This window comes from Jaculus jaculus, chromosome 5, assembly GCF_020740685.1.
Source record: "Jaculus jaculus isolate mJacJac1 chromosome 5, mJacJac1.mat.Y.cur, whole genome shotgun sequence".
NCBI classification, from domain to species: Eukaryota; Metazoa; Chordata; class Mammalia; order Rodentia; family Dipodidae; genus Jaculus; species Jaculus jaculus.
The window spans coordinates 36,874,385-36,893,367 of record NC_059106.1 but is presented as its reverse complement, the minus strand read 5'-3'; the positions used below and the strand labels follow the sequence as shown (position 1 = coordinate 36,893,367).

General features: G+C 51.7%; 3 protein-coding genes across 4 annotated transcripts in view; 2 read left to right on the top strand and 1 right to left on the bottom strand.

The window, feature by feature from the left end:
- The first annotated feature begins 4,283 nt into the window (after positions 1-4,283).
- Tnfrsf4 (TNF receptor superfamily member 4) lies at positions 4,284-7,517 on the top strand. Its single transcript, XM_004657770.2, has 7 exons — positions 4,284-4,413; positions 4,633-4,755; positions 5,343-5,450; positions 5,820-5,886; positions 6,958-7,154; positions 7,235-7,354; positions 7,447-7,517. The coding sequence occupies exons 1-7, from the start codon at positions 4,284-4,286 to the stop codon at positions 7,515-7,517; spliced, it is 816 nt and encodes a 271-aa protein (XP_004657827.1).
- Positions 7,518-12,721: 5,204 nt separating this feature from the next.
- Positions 12,722-15,230, top strand: Tnfrsf18 (TNF receptor superfamily member 18). Of its 2 annotated transcripts, none has more exons than XM_045150184.1 (5): positions 12,722-13,013; positions 13,476-13,619; positions 14,234-14,321; positions 14,498-14,700; positions 14,768-15,230. In XM_045150184.1, exons 1-5 carry the CDS (start codon positions 12,866-12,868, stop codon positions 14,878-14,880), a joined length of 696 nt encoding a protein of 231 aa, XP_045006119.1. In that variant the 5' UTR covers positions 12,722-12,865; the 3' UTR covers positions 14,881-15,230. The 2 variants fall into 2 exon arrangements, with proteins under 2 accessions (XP_045006119.1, XP_045006120.1); XM_045150185.1 differs by having other exon boundaries at positions 12,724-13,013; positions 13,497-13,619.
- Ttll10 (tubulin tyrosine ligase like 10) overlaps positions 14,963-18,983 on the bottom strand; it is a 17,781-nt gene continuing 13,760 nt past the window's right edge. Inside the window, exon 10 of the mRNA XM_045149067.1 lies at positions 14,963-15,046. Coding sequence (XP_045005002.1) covers positions 14,963-15,046 — 84 coding nt within the window. The remainder of the gene's footprint in view (positions 15,047-18,983) is intronic.

Sequence of the window (18,983 nt, the reverse complement as noted above, 5' to 3'; positions counted from 1 at the left end):
CTTCCCATCCTGGGGCTCTTCCCTTTTTTCTGCCCCTCCTTCTGTTATGTTCCTAAGCTAAGCTAGTTTGAGAAGTCTGTAGAAGTCTTATTATAATTTTTTAGTGTTGACAGCCTCTACTTTCCTGCTTTGATTGTTAGGGGAAATTGAGTCACACAGAGATGAATATTGTAGAATCAAAATTTATTCATGTCTACATGGGCTTGGGGAAGTAACTTCTAAAACCTGAGTACTGAGCTCTAATAGCTCAGATATTTTATAGACAGTGTGGCAGGCAGTCTAACATCACCTTGAATTCTTTACACTCTTGGTGGATTACAAATTTCTAAAGTTACATGATTTGGGGACACAAAATTCCAAAATAAGTGAGTGATAAAGTACAAACGTAAGCCAGAGGCTTGAGAGATGGCTTAGTGGTTAAGGCGCTTGCCTATGAGACCAAAGGACCCATATTTGATTCCCCAGTACCCACATAAAGTCAGATGCACAAGGTGCCATATGTATCTGCAGTTTGTTTGCAGTGGCTAGGGGCTCTGTGTGCCCATTCTCTATATGCCTCTCTCTCAACTAAATATAAAGATTGCAAAAAATGTAAGCCAGGTGTGGTGACACACACCTTTAATCCTGGCACTTGGGAGGCAGAGGTAGGATTGCTGTGAGTTTGAAGCTAGCCTATCACTACAAAGTGAGTTCCAAATCAGCCTTGGACTAGATAGAGTAAGACCCTACCTCAAAAAAAAAAAAAAAATCTGGATGTGGTAACACACGCCTTTAATTCCAGCACTTGGGAGACAGAGGTAGGAGGATCACAGTGACTGCCCTGAAATTACATAGTGAATTCCAGGTCAGCCTGGGCTAGAATGAAACCCTACCTCAAAAAAAAAAAAAGTAGACCAGAAAGCTGAAAAGGGTTGTTTATGCCTATGGCTACACTAACCAGATAGCAAACAGGCAGGGTGCAGGTGCATAGATAGGGAGGCGACTTAGTCATGTCTCCCGGGTGAAGGCTTATTCAATAGAAACTGTTTTAGAGTATCATCTGGGACTGGTTTCTTTATTAAATGTCTTCTACCATATGATGAATTTTGATTATCCTCAGTGTCTATGCCATCTCCCTAGAAGAGGGTCTCAGGCTAGCAGTGAGAGCAGCTCTCATATTTAATCCACCACTTGCTCTAATGTTGCCTGGGCTCTGGCAGCTGTGATGATAGAAATGACTCCTTTGTGCTTGGAAGTTGGCTTTCTTATTCTGAGATGTTTTTTGTTTTTTAAGGTAGGGTCTCGTTCTAGCCCAAACTGACCTGGAATTCACTATGTAGTCTCAGGCTGGCCTCAAACTCACAGCAATCCTACCTCTGCCTCCCAAGTGCTGGAATTAAAGGCATGCCACCATGCCTGGCTGTGAAATTTTAAAAAATATATTATTTGAGAGAAAATGGGTGTGCCAGGGCCTCTTGCCACTGCAGACAAATTGTAGATAGATAATTGTGATATTCTGTGCGTCTGGGTACTGGGGAGTAGAACACTAGCCCACAGGCTTTGCAGGCAAGCAAGCTGCTGAGCCATCTCCCTACCCCTGAACATTGATTTGATTCCCTTAGAGATAAGGTTGTGGAGTTATACTTGTGAGAAGGACTGTAATAGGACCCAGACGGCCATTGAAGTTTGGGCTAACAGCAGAGCTAGAGCTGGGCAAGGCCCCAGAGTCTAGTGGAGACCAGCCAGGACCACTTGGAAGTGGGAATAGGTGTTGGGACAGCTGGCACTCCCTTTCACCATCTTTGGCCTGTCCTAGGTTCCTGTATGACCCAGTCTTTTAACACAGGGACCCACTTCCATGCAGTATGGGGGCTCCTACTGGTTATAAGGGTGTGGTGGCCCCTGGGCTGGTTTCCAAATAAGTGTGGGCAGGAAGTAACAGCTGGCCCCAGTCTTGGTGTCCTGGACTGGGTAGCATATGCTCATGTCAGCTCATGGCCTAACCTAGAGTATCACTTAGGACCCCAGCTCTGGGTGAGGGTGCAGTGCAGTCAGTCCTGGGGGCTGGCTGGAAAGCCATGTGTGTCCTAGCACCACTTCCTTGAGAGATTCAGACAACTTCCAATCTGGAACTCAACAAACAGCAGGTTGTAGGAGCTGTTTTAGGCTCCCCATGACCCTATCATGCCGAAAGGGTGAGTGGGGCCTTACTTCAACCCTTAGTGCCTTTGCCCAGAGCTGTGGTCTCTCCTACAGTCCTTAGGGACATCAGCTCAGTGGACACAGGCTATCTCCAGCCAGTGCCTCAGGCCTGTGGTACCCAGTGCAGAACCACGAAAGCAGCCCTGTTCCAATGTGCTTGGTTGGGGGCAGCTTCAAGCAGAAGGGGCCTACTGCCCCACATGGACCCTGTGAAGAGGGACTTGGGGACTCAAGAGTGTGTCCAGGCTTCTGTGCACCTCTGATCACCCATGAACAGACGCTGGCTATTTGGCTAGGTGTGATAGCCAAGGGCAGCAGAGACCAGTTTTGTCAGATGGTCCTTGGAAGGACACCTCAGGGTGGAGTGCTAGCCACCAAGACCAGGAGATCACCTGCACCATGCAGCAAATGTGACTCCTCATCCCCAGGTTGGACCTTCCTTCCCACCTGACCACCAGGGATAGGAAGCACTGCCCAGGATGCCCTGAGGCCTCTCCCCTGGGGGCCTTCGCTGTACTGAGGTTTGGCACACCTTGGCTTTTCCCTCTGCTCCCCAATCCAAGCTGGCCTCCAGGCTGGGAATTTCCGATGGAGGACTGGAGAACTCTGCTCTCACCTGTGCTCCGGGTGGGGGATTTCCAGCACCAGCTCTGCTGCTCATCCTGTAGCAGGACTCAGCTACATAGCTAAGCTAGTTTGAGGCCGGCTTGGGATCCATAATGGGTTGTGTCAAAAAGACCAAAAAAAAAAAAAAAAAAAAGGCTGGGGAGATGGCTTAGTGGTTAAAGCATTTGACTGCAAAGCCTAAGGACCCAGGTTTGATTCCCCAGAACCCACATAAGCCAGATGCACATGGTGGTGCATGTGTCTGGAGTTCGTTTGCAGTGGTTAGAGGCCTTGGAGCACCCATTCTCTCACTCTCTTCCTCTTTGTGATAAATATAAATTTTAAAAGACCAAAAAAAAAAAAATGTAGGGAGAAAAGGAAGAAAGGTCTGCTTGGGCTACAGAATGAGCACTTTAGTCTGGGAAACTTAGGGATACTCTGTGTAAAAACAAAAAGTTAAAAATTTAGAGAGCAGCCAGGCACGGTGGTGCACACCTTTCGTCCTAGCGCTAGAGAGGCAGAGATAGGAGGATCACTGTGAGTTGGAGGCCAGCCTGGGACTACCCAGTGACTTGAAGGTTGGCCTGTGCTAGAGTGAGACCCCACCTTGAAAACAGCAACTACAACAAAAATCTTAAGAGAGCTGTGCATATAGCTCAGTGACAGGATGCTTGCTTGGCATGAACAAGGCCCTGGGTTCCATTCCAGTGCTACCAAAAATGAAAAAGTTTGTGTGTGTCTTTGTATACATTTGTTGTGTCTCAGTAACTCTTCAAATGCCCCAGTGCCCCCAAATACACCCTGCCTAATTGGTTATAGGCCCCACAAATCTGTGCCTAAGAATGAGGTAGGAGAGCCAGGTGTGGCACACGCCTTTGATCCCAGCACTCCGAAGGTAGAAGTAGGAGGATCGGCATGAGTTTGAGGCCAGCCTGAGACTACATAGTGAATGCCCAGATCAGCCTGGGCTACAGCAAGACCCTGCCTCGAAAAAAAAAAAAGAGGTAGGGGGCTGGGCTGGAGAGATGTCTTAACAGTTAAGGTGTTTGCCTGCAAAGCCAAAGGACCCAGGTTTGATTCCCTAGGACCCACGTAAGCCAGATGCCCAAGGTGGTGCATACATCTGGAGTTCATTTGTAGCGGCTGGAGGCCCTGGTGTGCCCATTCTCAAAATACATTTAAAGAATGAGGTAGGCCCTGGTGTTCCTGTGAGACACTAACCCCAGGAGGTGGGGAGGTGTGTGGCCTCAGTGTAGGTCTGTTTACCCCAGGTGGGGTCTGGACACCAGTTTTCTGGGAAGCAGGGTCAACCGGCATGAGATATACATTCTAGCTTGGTGACAAAAACAGGCACAAAATTACCAACACAAGCATCAACATGCTTACACATCTTCCTCCCTCCCCACCCACCTGCCTCGCCCCTCCCCCATAGCTCTTATAGCCTTGTTCTGCAAGGAAAAACCCCAGACTCCTGTGAAGGCAGAGATCAGACAAGGATGTGCGTGGGGGCTCAGCAGTCTGCAGCCCTTCTGCTCCTGGGACTCATGCTTGCAGCCGCAGCCAGGCTCAACTGTATCGGGAACACCTACTCCAATGGGTATAGGTGCTGTCGTGAGTGTCAACCAGGTGAGTGGTCGGGCCTTAGGGTGGGAGGGATGCAGAGGGAACAATGATGGAGACATAGGTACAAGCATCTTAGGGTAAGTAGATTCAAGTGATCTCACAGGTGATGCTCCAGAAGATGTGGCCTCAGGCCTGAGACACAGGTGTCAGCCAGGAGTGCTAGTCCTGGAGGAGCCAGAGTGCCAAGGCCCCAAAGGCCTGATCCTGTGGACTTCCGTGCAGGCAATTGGCTGGTGAGCCGCTGTGATCATACCCAGGACACTGTGTGCCAACCGTGTGCACCTGGCTTCTATAACAATGCAGTCAACTACAATTCCTGCAAGCAGTGTACACAGTGCAACCAGGGTGAGCTTCACTCATTTCCACTCCCACTCTCCCACTGGGCAAGGGGGACACAAAATAATGGGTGCTCAGATTCCCATAAGTTTGCAGAAGCAACTCCAAACCCCAGTGCACCTCGTCTCCCAGGGTCCTAGTAACCTAGGCATCTCTCAGGGACACCTCTGTACTCTGAGGGCTGAGGCTCAGCGAGGGCCACATGGAGATGGTATGGAGCACATGTTGACCATGTGGCCTTGCCCAGGCTGTCCTGGAGTGTGAGGCACTGGAAGTGGGAAGTTTTGGAGGGCCCTCATTCAGATGCTGCTGGGTGCTGTCATGTGGATGAAAGATCGAAAAAGGAGGCCAGAGCTGTCCTATGGTGGCCCTATAAGCCACCCCTAGGTAATATAACCAAAAGGGACAGAGTAGCCAGGAGAGGTTCTCAGGAGACAAGGAGCCTACAGAAGGGGCCAGGTTGCCACGGTTCCTTAGCCTCAGATTTGTTCCTATGCCACTGGGGGTAAGCAAGAACACCCCTCCTGATCTTGTCCACAGAGCTGGGCTGGATAAGCCTCCTCCATAACCCCCTCCTGACAACCCACCCCCTACAGGAAGTGGGAGCGAAGTCAAACAGAAATGCACACCTACCCAGGATACTGTGTGCCTCTGCGGGCCAGGAACCCAGCCCCGGCAGGACAGCAACCACAAGCCTGGAGTTGGTGAGCCTCAGGGTGGCCCCTGGACTGGGCAGGTGTGTGTCTATGCATGTGAGGTTGTCAGGGTCCATGTGTCTGACCCTTTCTAGTCATGGGCCTCGAAAATGTGCCATGTCCCCACCTCACATGCTGTCACCTTCAGCATCTAGGCTGAGCGATGGATCATGCCAAGAGAAACTCCTGGTCAGTTCCTTGATCAGAGCCAGTGGGTGGAACATGGGAAGGAAGGAGCTTTCAGAGGCTCTGGCTACCCACGTATAGTGGGAAGTGAGCACCTAGCCTCCCAATCAGTTCCCACTTCCAACAGCTTCAGCATCTAGGGCCCCATCTGGTGGCACCAGACCGCTGACCTGTCCAGTTTCTTTGCCATAGACTGTGTTCCTTGTCCTCCTGGTCACTTCTCTCCAGGCAACAACCAGCCATGCAAGCCCTGGAACAAGTGAGTGCCATGACTGGCTGGAGCACAGGGGGGGTGGCTGGGGGCCCAGAGGGTCTTGACACAAGGGCTCCAGGTGGCTATGCAATGGACCAGGTCAGGAAGCAGAAATTAGTGAGCCCTGGGCATTCCTGACAATGGTGCCTTAATACAACCCCTGTGGGGGGCCCTATAGGTGGAGTAGGGACCCAGACCAGGTTCTAGGAGTGTGTGTGTGTGTGTGTGTGTGTGTGTGTAAGACCTTTCTACTGTACTTCCCTTCCAAGGAGCTAAAAAGAAGTACAGGGGGTAGCTTGGGAGTCAGAGCCCCAGCTGTGAACAAGATGGGGATAGAAATGGGGTAAGGGCAGGGTCAAGTATGTTGTCTCTGGGGTGGTGGTCTAGGCAGAGTTAAGGTTGATCCAGACTCCACCATTGTCTCTCTTTTTTTCCAGTTATCCCTTAGTAGATGATGATGATGATGATGATGATTATTATTATTATTATTATTATTATTATTATTATTTTGGTTTTTCGAGGTAGGGTTTCACTCTGGCCCAGGCTGACCTGGAATTAACTGTATAGTCTCAGGGTGGCCTCAAACTCATGGTGACCCTCCTACCTCTGCTTCCTGAGTGCTGGGATTAAAGGTGTGCTCCACCATACCTGGCTTATTTTTTAATTCATTTATTTGAGAAAGAGAGAGAGAGAGTGAGCACATCAGGGCCTCTAGACACTGCAAACCAGACGCATGTGCCACTTTGTGCATCTGGCTTACATGAGTCCTAGGGAATGGAGCCTGGATCCTATGGCTTTGCAGACAAGTACCTTAACCACTAAGCCATCTCTCCAGCCCTATTTTTTATTTTTAAATTTTATTCATGTATGAGAGAGAGAGAAAGAGAATGGGTGCACTAGGGTTATCAGCTGCTGCAAACAAACTCCAGGTGCACACGCCACCTTGTGCATCTGACTTACAGGGTCCTGGGGAATTGAACCTGGATACTTCGGCTTTGCAGGCAAGCACCTTAACTGTTAAGCCATCCCTCCAGCCCTGTTTATTTCTTTGACAACTTCTGTCTCTTGCATTCTCAGTTGCACCTTGTCTGGGAAGCGGACCCAGCGCCCAGCTAGTACCAGTTGGGATGCTGTCTGTGAGGAAAGAAGCCCTCCAACCACAGTGTCCTCAGAGACCGAGGGTCCCACAGCCAGGCCTACCACTTCCCAATCCACCACAGTCTGGTCTAAGACTTCTCAGGGGTCCTCTACACCCCCCTTAGAGGTCCCTAGGGGTAAGAGAGCCCTGCCCAGCTGGGAAGTGGGTAGAGGAAGGGAGGGTTAGTGGGCTTATTTAGCTGGCCCCTCTTCACAGGTCCTGTACTGAGTGCTCTTCTGGGCTTAGGCCTGGGTCTACTGGTCCCTTTGACCACTCTGCTGGTCCTGTACCTGCTCCGAAAGACCTGGGGGTGGCCTCATGCCCCCAAGGTCCCTGGTGAGTACTCACTGTAGGCCCGGCCCAGCTCACTTCCTGGAAGTGTGAGCCCCTCCTCCTCATTGCCTCTTCCTATTCTTTCCTGCTCCTAGGCAGAAACAGTTTCCGGACCCCCATCCAGGAGGAGCAAGCTGATACACATTTCACCCTGGCCAAGATCTGAGCAGTACCTCAGAGGTGGGCTTCATTGGGCAGGGGCACTACAGATTTTGGTGCCTGCCAGCGTCCTCTACACTGTTCTAGGTGTTGGGCTGGCTCTGGGCTCTCTATGTATGCTGTGCATACTATCTGCCTAGCATTACCCCCAATAAACATGTTGCCAACTGTGAGTTCATGACTGGCACTGGGAGCTAGGGTATCATTATCCTCTGGCTGGGGAGAGACTCACGTTAAGGTGGGGATGGTGGTCCAAAGGTAGGGACGGTGGTCAGCTCAGCGACTCATCCCTAGGTGCACACACTCCAGTTAGAGTGGGAGTATGGAGCACAAATGGCACTAAGTGCCAAGTGTCCAGTGGCAGCTTGCTGAGCAATCCAGAACTCCTGCCACAAGGGACTCTAGAACCAAGTGGGGAGGGGCACTGGCTGGCAGGGTCTGAGTGTCCTGGTCACTAGAGGAGGCCATGAGCCATGGTCCCCCTTATGGCCTCTGTGCTCAGGCCAATGACCCAGGACTGTCCTTTCTCTACAGCTCCATGAATGGTGAGAAGTGTATGATGGCTCCTGGTCCCTCACTGGGCACTGCCATGGGAGTCCCTGGAAGTGGATGGCTATAGACCCTGTTTCTGTGGTGGCATTCAATGGGCCAACAGTGTTGAAAAACTGGAGCCTTCTATTTCATCCCTGAGATCATTTACCCACAGAACCTATAAAACAATCCTGAACGAAAGACTCAGATGTCCATACTGACAGCAGAGTAGATAGGCCAGCTGCAACAAATTCAGATGGGTCCAGGCTGGCATAATCAGTGGTGGGAACAGAGAGGGTGTAACCCACCTCAGAGTCCCCAGCCCTCCACCACATGGAATCTGGGAGTGGCAGCTTCCTGCAGGAAGCGCAGGTGCTCAACAGAGGCTCAGTGAACTAAAGACAGCAGCCACTCAGGAAGTCGCTGACTTCTTGTGGAAAGGGTCAAGCCGGTGTGGCTGACTGCAACCCAGACCAGAAGCCGAGAGAGTCCAGGTTGGTGTCATGTGTTGCACGTTAGGAGCCCTTCGATACCTGAGAGCCCTGGGCTGCATCAGTTGCACTGTGAGGGGTCATGTCCAGCTCCCTGACTCTTGCCACCCTGTGGCCACTGGCCAGGCATTACAAAGTTGCATCTTGTGCACCCCTCCACACTTCTACCTATTCTGCCTGTAGCCAGACATGGGCTCCAGTTCCTTCTTTATATTCTGAGCCATCCTGTACTTGTAGCCCAGGGCACTATGACCCACAGAGGGTGGCAGAACAACCCTAACTCTGATCCTGGTTCCCTTCCCACCCCTTCTTCCCCTTCCTTGACAACCTCCTGGGAAGCACCCACCTGCTCTACTTAGTGGCCTTCACTGGGTGCCTGGGTACAACCTCACCCTGAATCTGCATGGGAAGCAACAATTGGGAACCCTCACCCCATGGAGAAGGCCAGGCCTGGAGGGGCCAGGCAGGGGGCCAGGGTTTTGGAGGATATAAGCTGTGGAGTCTGAGAGGTGGAAGACTGTGGTAAAGGGGCTTCTTCCCCTGTACCAGATGGGTCTCCTTTCCTCTGGGCATAGGCCTCAAGTCTTCTTGATGCCCCCTGCCCACTTTGGGCTCCTGGGCCTCTTGCCAGCCAGGATATCCACCTCCACAGACATTGGGTTTATTTTCTCTTAGCTCTGGTGCTGCTCTGTAGCATACTCTATCCACCTCACCCCCAAAACTCCCTAACTGCCCCCACTGAGGCCCCATCTTGGTGCTGGAATTCCCCATAGGGCCAATCTGCCCAGACCTTACCCTCTGCTGCCTAGTACATACTTACGGTGTTCTCCAAAACAGAGGCATGGAGCTATGAAGAGCTGCTCACAAAATACGGGAAAACAGCAGAGCAGATAACAATCACCTCTGCCCTGCCGTCAGATACTGAAGCTGCTTATCTTAGGAGACCCTGGCAGTGAATATGCAGAAGTGAGTAGCACAGGAAGGCTGACGTGGGCACTGACATTTGCTGATGTCATCTGTTCACAAGTGGCTCCCCAGGCATATGACCTGTGTCCTTTGATCTTTGTGATCTATGTGGCTGGCACGGGGGCACCAGGTTTCCAGAAAGTAACTTCTGTGGGTCTTGCCAGTAGCATGCACCTCAGAGTCTGAGTGCCCAGCAGGCCCACACCAGGGAGGTTCACCCATGGCTGAGTGGGACACCCCAGGGAACAATGCACATCAGGGTGCCTTGGGTGGGTCAAGGCTTTGTTAGTCCCATCCTGGGGAGAAGACTCCTGCTTGGAGAACAGGGGACCACAGTGCAGGGACAGCATGGTCAGCAGGTGATGCCAGTATGTCATTCATGAGACCTGGAAGACCTCTTAGGCTTTCTTTTTAATGTTTTATGTATTTATAAGAGAGAGAGAGAGAATGCATATGGGCACACCATAGCCTCTTGCCACTGCAAAGAAACTCTACTTTGTAAGTCTGGCTTCACATGGATATTGGGGAATCTAACCCAGGCTGGCAGGCTTTGCAAGCAAGCACCTTCAACCAGTCCCCTCTTAGGCATTTTTTGTTGTTTTGTTTTTGTTTTTTGAGGCAGGGTGTCCCTCTAGCCCAGGCTTGCCTGGAATTCACTATGCAGTCCCACATTGGCCTCAAACTCACAGTGGTCCTTCTACCTCTGCTTCTTGAGTGCTGGGATTAAAGATGTGCACCACAATGCTTGGCTTTAGTTTTTTTAGTTGTTTTTTTTTTTTTTTCCCCCAAGGTAGGGTCTCTCTGTAGCTCAGACTGACCTGGAATTCACTATGTCGTCTCCGGGTGGCCTCAAACTCACAGTGAGCCTCCTACCTCTGCCTCCCAAGTTCTGGGATTAAAGGTGTGCACCACCATACCCAGCTTTAAATATATATATATATATATATATATATATATATATATATATATATATATATATATATATATATATATATGTTTATTTGAAAGAGAGAAAGAGAAAGGGAGAGAGAGAGAGAATGGGTGCACCAGGACCTCTAATTACTGCATACAGAGTCCAGACGCATGCACCACCTTGTGCATCTGGCTTATGTGGGTAGTAGGGAATTGAATCCAGGTCCTTAGGCTTTGCAGGTAAGCACTTTAACCACTAAGCCATCTTCCTGGCCCCCTCTTAAATTATTATTATTTTTGGTAATTCACTATGTAGTCTCAGGGTGGCCTTGAACTCAGGGTAATCCTCCTACCTCTACTTCCCAAGTGCTGGGATTAAAGTCATGCACCACCACACCTGGCCCCCTTAGGTTTTTTAAAAATGATTATTTATTTATTTAAGAGAAATTGAGAGACGGAAAGGGAGAAAGGCAGAGACAGACAGGGCACACCAGGGCCTCTAGCTATTGCAAACATACTTCAGATGCATGTGCCACCTTGTGCATCTGGCTTTACATGAGTATTGGGGAATCAAACTCAGATCCTTAGGCTTTGCAGGCAAGTATCTTAACCACTGAGCCATCTCTCCAGCCCTGTCTTAGGTTGTTTTTTGTTTTTTGTTTCCCAAGGTAGGGTTTTGTTCTAGATCAGGCTAATCTGGAATTCACTATGTAATCTCAGGGAAGCCTCGAACTCATGGCGATCTTCCTACCTCTGCCTCCCAAGTGCTGGGATTAAAGGCGTGTGCCACCATGCCAGGCTCTGTCTTAAGTTTTTTAATGGATAGGAACGCAGTCCAAACTGGCCTGTCCCTCTTCCTTCAACACCATAACCTGGAGTCTTAGTATAATTTGGTAGCTTCCCTTCTATTCCTACACTCAGACCCACCTCAGGCCAGGAGCAGAACAGAAACCTCCAGTGAGATTTCTAAGCCCCTCAAAAAAGGAGTTCAGGAAAAAAAAGGAGTTCAAGGCTGGAGAGATTGCTCAATGGTTAAGGAACTTGCCTGCAAAGCCTATCAACCTGGGCTCAATTCCCCACCACCTATGGAAAGCCGGATGCACAAAGTGACACATACATCTGGAGTTTATTTGCTGCAGCTGGAGGCTCTGGCATGCCCACTTCTCTCTCTCTCCCTCTCTCTGTTTGCAAATAAATGAAAATATATTTTTTTTAAATGGGTTCAGCAGCAGGACGTGGTGGTGCTCACCTTTAATTCTAGCACTTGAGAGGTAGAGGTAGGAGAAATGTTTTGAGTTCAAGGCCAACCTAGTACTCCAAAGTGAGTTCCAGGTCAGCCTGGGCTAGAGTGAGACCCTACCTTGGAAAATAAAAAAAAAAAAAAAAGAAAGAAAGAAAGAAAAAAGAAAATAAAAGAAAAAAGAAAAACAAAGTGGGGGAGGGAGGGGGGTTCTACTGTGGTAAACTTGGAGCACAGCACCAAGAGTCCTCTCCATTCTGCAATGACCAGGGCTCTCCAGGGCTCACACATCTGAGGCTAGACAACAGCTCCGAGTAACAACTGGCAACTCCTGACACGGTTTCCTCAGTCTCCTCTAGCTGAAGGACTCAATGGGCTTATGACCAGGAGTCCTGGCTCTGCCACTGTCATGGTCTCTACACCTCCCACCTGTGGACACAACCATGGTCACATCCTGAGATGCTCCTAGTACTTCAAGAAGCTGCTACCATTTTCTCCTGTGCTGAGCCTCAACTGAAGAACTTGGGAAATAAAGCTAAGCAATGCAGAGAGAGTTCCAGAACTCATTACCCAGGCTCAGAAAGACTGGACAATCTCACTGTGAGGTAGAAGCTTGAAAACTCCATCAAGGGCTCCTGTCCCTACTTGTGTGGGGCAGGGAGCAAAAGTGGCTCCAGAAAGAGCCAAGGTATTTAGACTCGAAGGTCTGGGAGTGACCAGAATTTTAATGACCTTTGCTGAATGGGACAGTACATGCTTTGGCCTCTACTCACTGGTCCTCTTGGTGCCCCAGCCGGGAGGAGCTCCCTGGGGTGCAAAAGGAAAGGGAGAGCTTTCAGTGACCAGAGAGGGTGGCCACAGGCTGCAGCTGCGGCTATGTATATAATGCACCTCTGTGGCCTGGCCAGGCTGGGTGGGCTGGAGTGGGGGAGTCTTGTTTTAATTTCCCAAATAGCCTCCCAAGGCTTCCAAGCAACTGGAGACTGAGGCACTTTAAGGGGCCTGGAGACTTAAGCAGGGGGCGGGGGATGGGCCGCCTAGTTTTACTCCCTTCCGCTGGAGAAGTCTTTCTCTACAAACCTGCCAGATGCCTGCAGGAAGCCAGAGGTGGAGTTTGGCTGGACCTCCAGGCGGGGGTGGGAGCGGGGCGTGTCTAAGCAGGTCCAGGCCTCCTAAAATCGGTGAATTCTAACTCAAGACTGGGTAAGCTGCGTTATGGGAGTGCCGGCTGCACTGTATGGGTTTGCGCTGCTCTGTGCGCTGGGCCTGGCTCAGAGCCCAGCCGAGGGACCTCGCTGTGGCCGTGGTCACTTCCAGCATGGGACGGGCACCAACGTGCGTTGCTGCCGCCAATGTGTTCCGGGTAAGGCAAGGAGGGGGAGCAGGAGCCTGGATGGGTGGTGGAGCCCCTCCCCTCACTCAAATCTGGCTGCTGTCACCCAAGAAAGGTGGACACAAGGCACTGGTGACCTAGTGGGCAAATTTTCAGTCTAGAGCCTTCAAGTCTTGGGTCCCAGAAGGAAGTGGAGGCTCCCACCTGGACTGGGGTCCTGAGGTCAGAGGTTCAAGAGAAACAAGGGTGGGGAGACTCTCCCACAAGGGGGCCCTGTAGCCCAAAGTGGAGGAAGCCCGTCCTTTGCCCTGCCTACTGTTTGTGCCTGCGCTGTGGGTGAGGGGCAACCTGAGGACCCAGATCACCGTCAGACATCCAGCTTTGCACTCACCAAGCCTTGGAGTGTGGATAGGGACAGCTACGAGGGTCCACATCTCTGTGGTTGGTGTGGACGGCAACAAGTGACTGCTGAGGTGTCCCTGTTGCCTCTAGTGGCTGACTTATCCCATCTAGGCCAGCAGCCCTGTCCTGAAGGGGACTGCGTGTGTGTCCAACCAGAGTACCACTGTGAAGACCCTCAGTGCAAGGCCTGCAAGCACCACCCCTGCCCACCGGGCCAGGAGGTACATCATCAAGGTATGTACCTGGGAGGCTGCTACAGGCTGCATGTCCTCACGTAGACCAGGGGATTGACCTGGGGCCAAGCTAAGTGTAGGTGTTAAGTGAGCGAGTGTAGGCATGTAAGGATATTTGCATGTGTGGAGCTCACGGGCACATCTTCTGGGTAGGTGAAGACCAGCCTCATGGGTCCTAGAAGGGCTGGGTGGGCTGAAGGGTTCTCAGGGTGCTTGCTAGTATTCAGCATTGGGAGAGCTGTTCTCCCTTAGCCTGGCTTTCTCCATCCTCATGGGGACGCTGATGCTCTCTCAAGATTGGCTGTGAGGAGCCATGAGGATGCCCAGGCATTGTTCTGCTCTCAGCCCCCTACACACACACACACACACACACACACACCCTGACTGAGCCCAGGTTGTGCCACATACTCTGTTCTTCTGCACAGGTACAGATGCATAGCACCAGCTTTGGAGTGGGCACAAATGGTGCTGACTATCCAGGCCCTAGATCTGTAAACATAACAATTCTGGTGAATAGATGGCATTTGGGGCCAGACTCTCTAGATGGATTCTAGCATGACTCCCTCTTCATTCACCCTTGTAGCTCCTGAAGTCTGTCTGTCTGTCTTCCCACAGGGAAGTTTTTGCTTGGCTTCAAGTGTGTCGACTGTGCTATGGGCACCTTCTCCACAGGTCATGAGGGCCGATGCAAACCTTGGGCAGAGTGAGTCGGGCCCTGGCTGGGAAGGGCTCACTCTGAGGGAACCTCTCCTACCACTCTCTTGTGGCATCCTCTGAAGGCCTCCCATTCACCTTGCAAATGGCTCAGAGGATAGCAACCCTCCGGGTGGGGTTGCTTGGGTGGTTAAGGCTAACAGTGTCTACATCTGTGTGTCCCAGCTGTACCAAGCTTGGGTTTCTCACCATATTCCCTGGGAACAAGACGCACAATGCTGTGTGTATCCCGGAGCCACTGCCCACTGAGCAGCATGGCCAGCTGACCATCATCCTCTTTGCCATGGCTGCCTATGTCCTTCTGCTAATCACAGCCCAGCTCATCCTGCACATCTGGCAACTGAGGAGGCAACAAATGTGGCTTCGAGGTCAGTCATATCCCTGGGAAGTGGGAGATATTCTCCAGGCCACCTGCTGACAACAGTTTTCCCACAGAAACACAGCCACTCCTGGAGGTGCCATTGTCACCAGCTGAGGACTCTTGCAGCTGCCAGTTTCCTGAGGAGGAACGGGGGGAGCGGATGGAGAAGAGCCAGCTAGGGCCTTGAGACCTGTCCTTCCTCTGCAACCTGAGCCAGGCCCTCCAGGACTCACCCAGGCTGACCCTTGGGAGGGAACAGGGGCTCTGTTCTACGTCCTGCTCTGGGCCTGGCCCTGCTCCTCTCGATGGTGGAAGTGGGTGTAGGATGGTAACGGTGAGGAGTTCTCAGAGCACTAAGAAAGATAGCAGCTACGGCTGAGCCCTATGGGAGACACAGATGGTCATGACTTCCTCCCTCCCTTGCCAGCCCTGCTGGGGTGGGGTCTGTGATCCCTCCCTCCCCGCAATGGGCCTGTACTGTCCAACACAAGAAATAGTGCAGATGCTGATTTTTTTTAATAAACACTTTTTTAGTAATCTGAGTGAATGTGTTCTGGGGATGTAGAAGGCAGGGAGCCCAGGGCTAGGGTTAGGGAAAACTTGTCCACTTATGCCCATGGTCCTTCCCCAAGGGACAAAGTGGGAAGAGCAGCCAAGCCCTGTCCTTGGAGCTCCCTCTTGGTGGAGGGGGTGGAGGGCGCAAGTCAGGACCATTCCTGACTCAAGCTCTGGGGAGGGAGCACCATGCTAAGGCGTTTTCTAGGGAGAGGGAATCTGTACTGAATTCCTACCCCTTGGCCTCTTATCTAATCCACCTCCTTCAACCACCAGCCTGGCCCGTGCTGGGCAGCTATGTGTGTTCTGAGCCTGTAGTCTCTGGGCCACTCTCCCTCTGGATCTAGAAAGTGGTTTCTGTCTGCAGTTTGGAACATCTGCCCTGGTCTCACTGCACCAAACCTGGGATTTGGTGAGTTTCCACACCCAGTGGAGTTTCCACAGTCACACTTTCTGGCACGAGGCAAGGTCTCTTAGGTGTGTACCTTTGCCCTGAGCCTCTGCCCGCTCACAGATTCTCTGATCTCTGGGGCCTGATTCTGGGTCCCAGCCCAGTGAAGCACCCTCCCTGCCTTTTGGCAGCAGCTGTTGCTCATGGAGAGATCTAATAGGGACATCTTGGCATGGATATCCAGGGAGTGGCAGACCAGTGGGGACCAGTCTCAGCAGTACCCTTGAGGCAACCACACACCTGGAAACCACCCTTAGCCAACTCAGCCCTCTTGTTTCCTTGCTCATTCCCATCATCTCCTAATGGCAGTGGCCAGAGGCCCCAGGTCATAGCAGGTAGGTGAGAGCTGTTTCTGGGTGATACAATGGTACCAGCATGTAAGCTTGTGGCAGAGACTGGAGGGGGAGGCATATCTCTTCCACTTGGAGTGGAGAACATTGTGACCCGGAACATGAAGAGCCCAAGGGCTACACAAGGATGCCTAGGAATGCGCTGGACAGTGGACAGTGATGATCTATTCTTGGGCACTCACTGGAAACTTTAATCACACTTCATCAGTATCTTCTGTGCCAGGAGCTGCCAGGTCAGTCACCTTGAGGGTCTATGAGTGTTGCAGGCACAGGCAAGACAGACAGGAAGTGGAGGTGGTTTTAAGGGTGTCTCTGATTTTGCCTGCCACAATTGGCAAGCCCCAAGCCTGAGCTCATCTTGGCCCGCCCTTCTGGACTGTCACAGGGGTTGGGGGTGTCCCCAGACATCACTAAAGCACACCGGAGGCTGTTATCTGTTGGAAACTTCTTGTGGGTGGTTGGCTGGACTGACGCTGGTTTGACATGGAAATGATGGCGGGAGATTCCGTGGGTGTCAACAAGGGTGCAACAGTCTCTGTGTCCTGGCCCCCTTCCTGCCCCTCAACCAGTGTTCTTCCCAAGATCTCCCTAGCCCCCATCTGAGGGTGCATAGGCCTACCTGGATTGGTGGGGACACACGATCTGGCATTTTCTTGTTTTATTTTAAGAGAGAAAGAGGCAGAATGGGCATGCCAGGGCCTCCAGCCAGTGCAAACCAACTCCAGACACATGTGCCACCTTGTGCATCTGGCTTACGTGGGTCCTGGGGAATTGAACCTGGGTTCTTTGGCTCTGTATGCAAATGCATTAACCACTAAGCCATCTCTCCAGCCCTATTTTATTTTTTTGAAGTAGGGTATCATTCTAGCTCAGGCTGACCTGGAATTCACTTGGTAGTCTCAGGATGACCTTGAACTCACAGTGAGATCCTCCTACCTCTGCCTCCTGCGTGCTGGGATTAAAGGCGCGTGCCACCACACCAGGCTTGGATCTGGCACTTTCTACCCAGACCTGTGAGCTTTACAGAGCCTGTGCAGACCCCAGGAACTGGGGCTGAGGGTAGGTTGCCAGATAGGGGCAACACCTACAGCTGACTGGAAGTGCAGGAGACCCCAAAAAGTTCTGGAGTGTGGTGATGAGACTGGGCTGAAAAAAGATGCTACTGCAGAGGTCTGCAACCCCAGCTGAGACCACTCCATTCTACCTCCCACACTGGCCCAGGTGAGCTGGAGGAAGCTCTCACTGCAACCCTGGGAAACCCCCACTCCACAGGAGCAGCTCTGTAGCTCTTCCGGAAAACCACAGTCCCCTTTTCCCCACCCCGCCTCACCCCTGAGTTCATAGATTTTGTTCAGTTTTAGATAAGGACCCAGAGGCCAACTAGGTTCCCAGAAGCATTTCCGGCCACAGCTTCTCTTTCACCTTGTTGAAAGAGACCCTTCCCCTCACTCAGCCACTGTGGGACCCCTTCCAGCTGGACCTAGAAACCTGTGGTAGGGGCAGGAAGAAGGCTATTCCCTGATAGAACTAGATGTCACCTCCCACTCAGCTTTAGGCTTCAGACAGCTGCAGGAAGCCCTTGAGAAGTAGGTGGGTCTTAGATGCTCCCAGCCGACCATATAGAATGTCTGTACTGACCATATAGAATCTGAACCATCACTCCTGGGCCTCCCTCCTTCCTACTGGGGTGAGCACACATTTCAGTAGGGGCTGCTCCTCATACAGCCACTGCACCCCATAGGAAGCAGCTGTGTTTCTGAGGATAAGACATAGACACTCAGCCCTCACCCAGCTCATCTTCCTAGGCAGCTCTAGGAATTGGGGTGCTTTCCAAAGTTGATTCAAGCCAAAGGCTTCTCTGGCCACTTCTTAGAGACACTTTCCCGGGTGGAGATGCTGGAGTGGGAGGATATGCAGGAAGCATCACTGAACTTTGGCTGAAATTAAGATGCTCAGAAGATCCCAGACCCTGACTCAGGGAGAACCCAGTGTGTGTCCAGTGAGAGTTTATGCTGGCCTACCGCCAAGGTGGAGGCTGCAGGAATATCAGGGATGGGGGCTCTTGGGTCAGAGTTGGGGTAGTTTGATTCTCTATATCTGCTGTTTGTGAAGGGAGCTGCTTGACATCCCTACCCACCAGAACCCCAGGTTTCCCTGGAAGTGAGGAAGAGCTTGAGGAGCCCTGTTTTGGGGTCACCACCTCCAATCATAGTCAATTGCCCTATGTGACCAGGCCAGCCTTGCTGTTATCATTCAGCTCAAGCCCTGGCCATGCCCATAACTTGAGTATTGGAGAACCTCATACTTGTCAGGTATTTAGGTGCTCAGGTGTCCACAGCCCCTCCTTCCCAGAGCTCTGTGAGGTCTTGGACTCAGAGCCCTTTGGGGGCCAGTGTCAAGACTATGAGAGGCTTGGGGTAGATTACTTCAGAGGGAAGGAGTGAGCAGCAGGTCTCAAACCTTTATTCATTGACATTCTCTGGAGCTGCCAGGAATGAATGATAGGAGACAGCCAAGGAGTTTTGGGAGCCTGTGCTGTGTGGACACGTCACCACCAACAGGCATTACGACATCATGACCCTGGTGGAGGTTCCATGTCTCCACAATGGCAGGGAAAGCATGTCTGAGGGTCCTTACCTCTGCTGACCTCTTGGTGCCCTTTACCTGGGCCTGCTGTCCCATGTGGCAGCTGAGAGCAGGAAATCTTCATGATAGTGGTGATGTCACCACGGACACAGCCCTGACAGGCAGAGCTCTGTGTGCAGGAGAAGAGGCTGTGGGGCACAGAGACTCTGGGGGCGTCAGGGTGGCATGAACCAAGAGGGTAGTAAAATGCTATATGGTACTTGAATGCCAGCAGAAATGTGACTCTGATCACAAAGGGCAAATGTGGATTCACCAAGACCCAGGCACCCAGGCCCTGAGAAAGTCAAG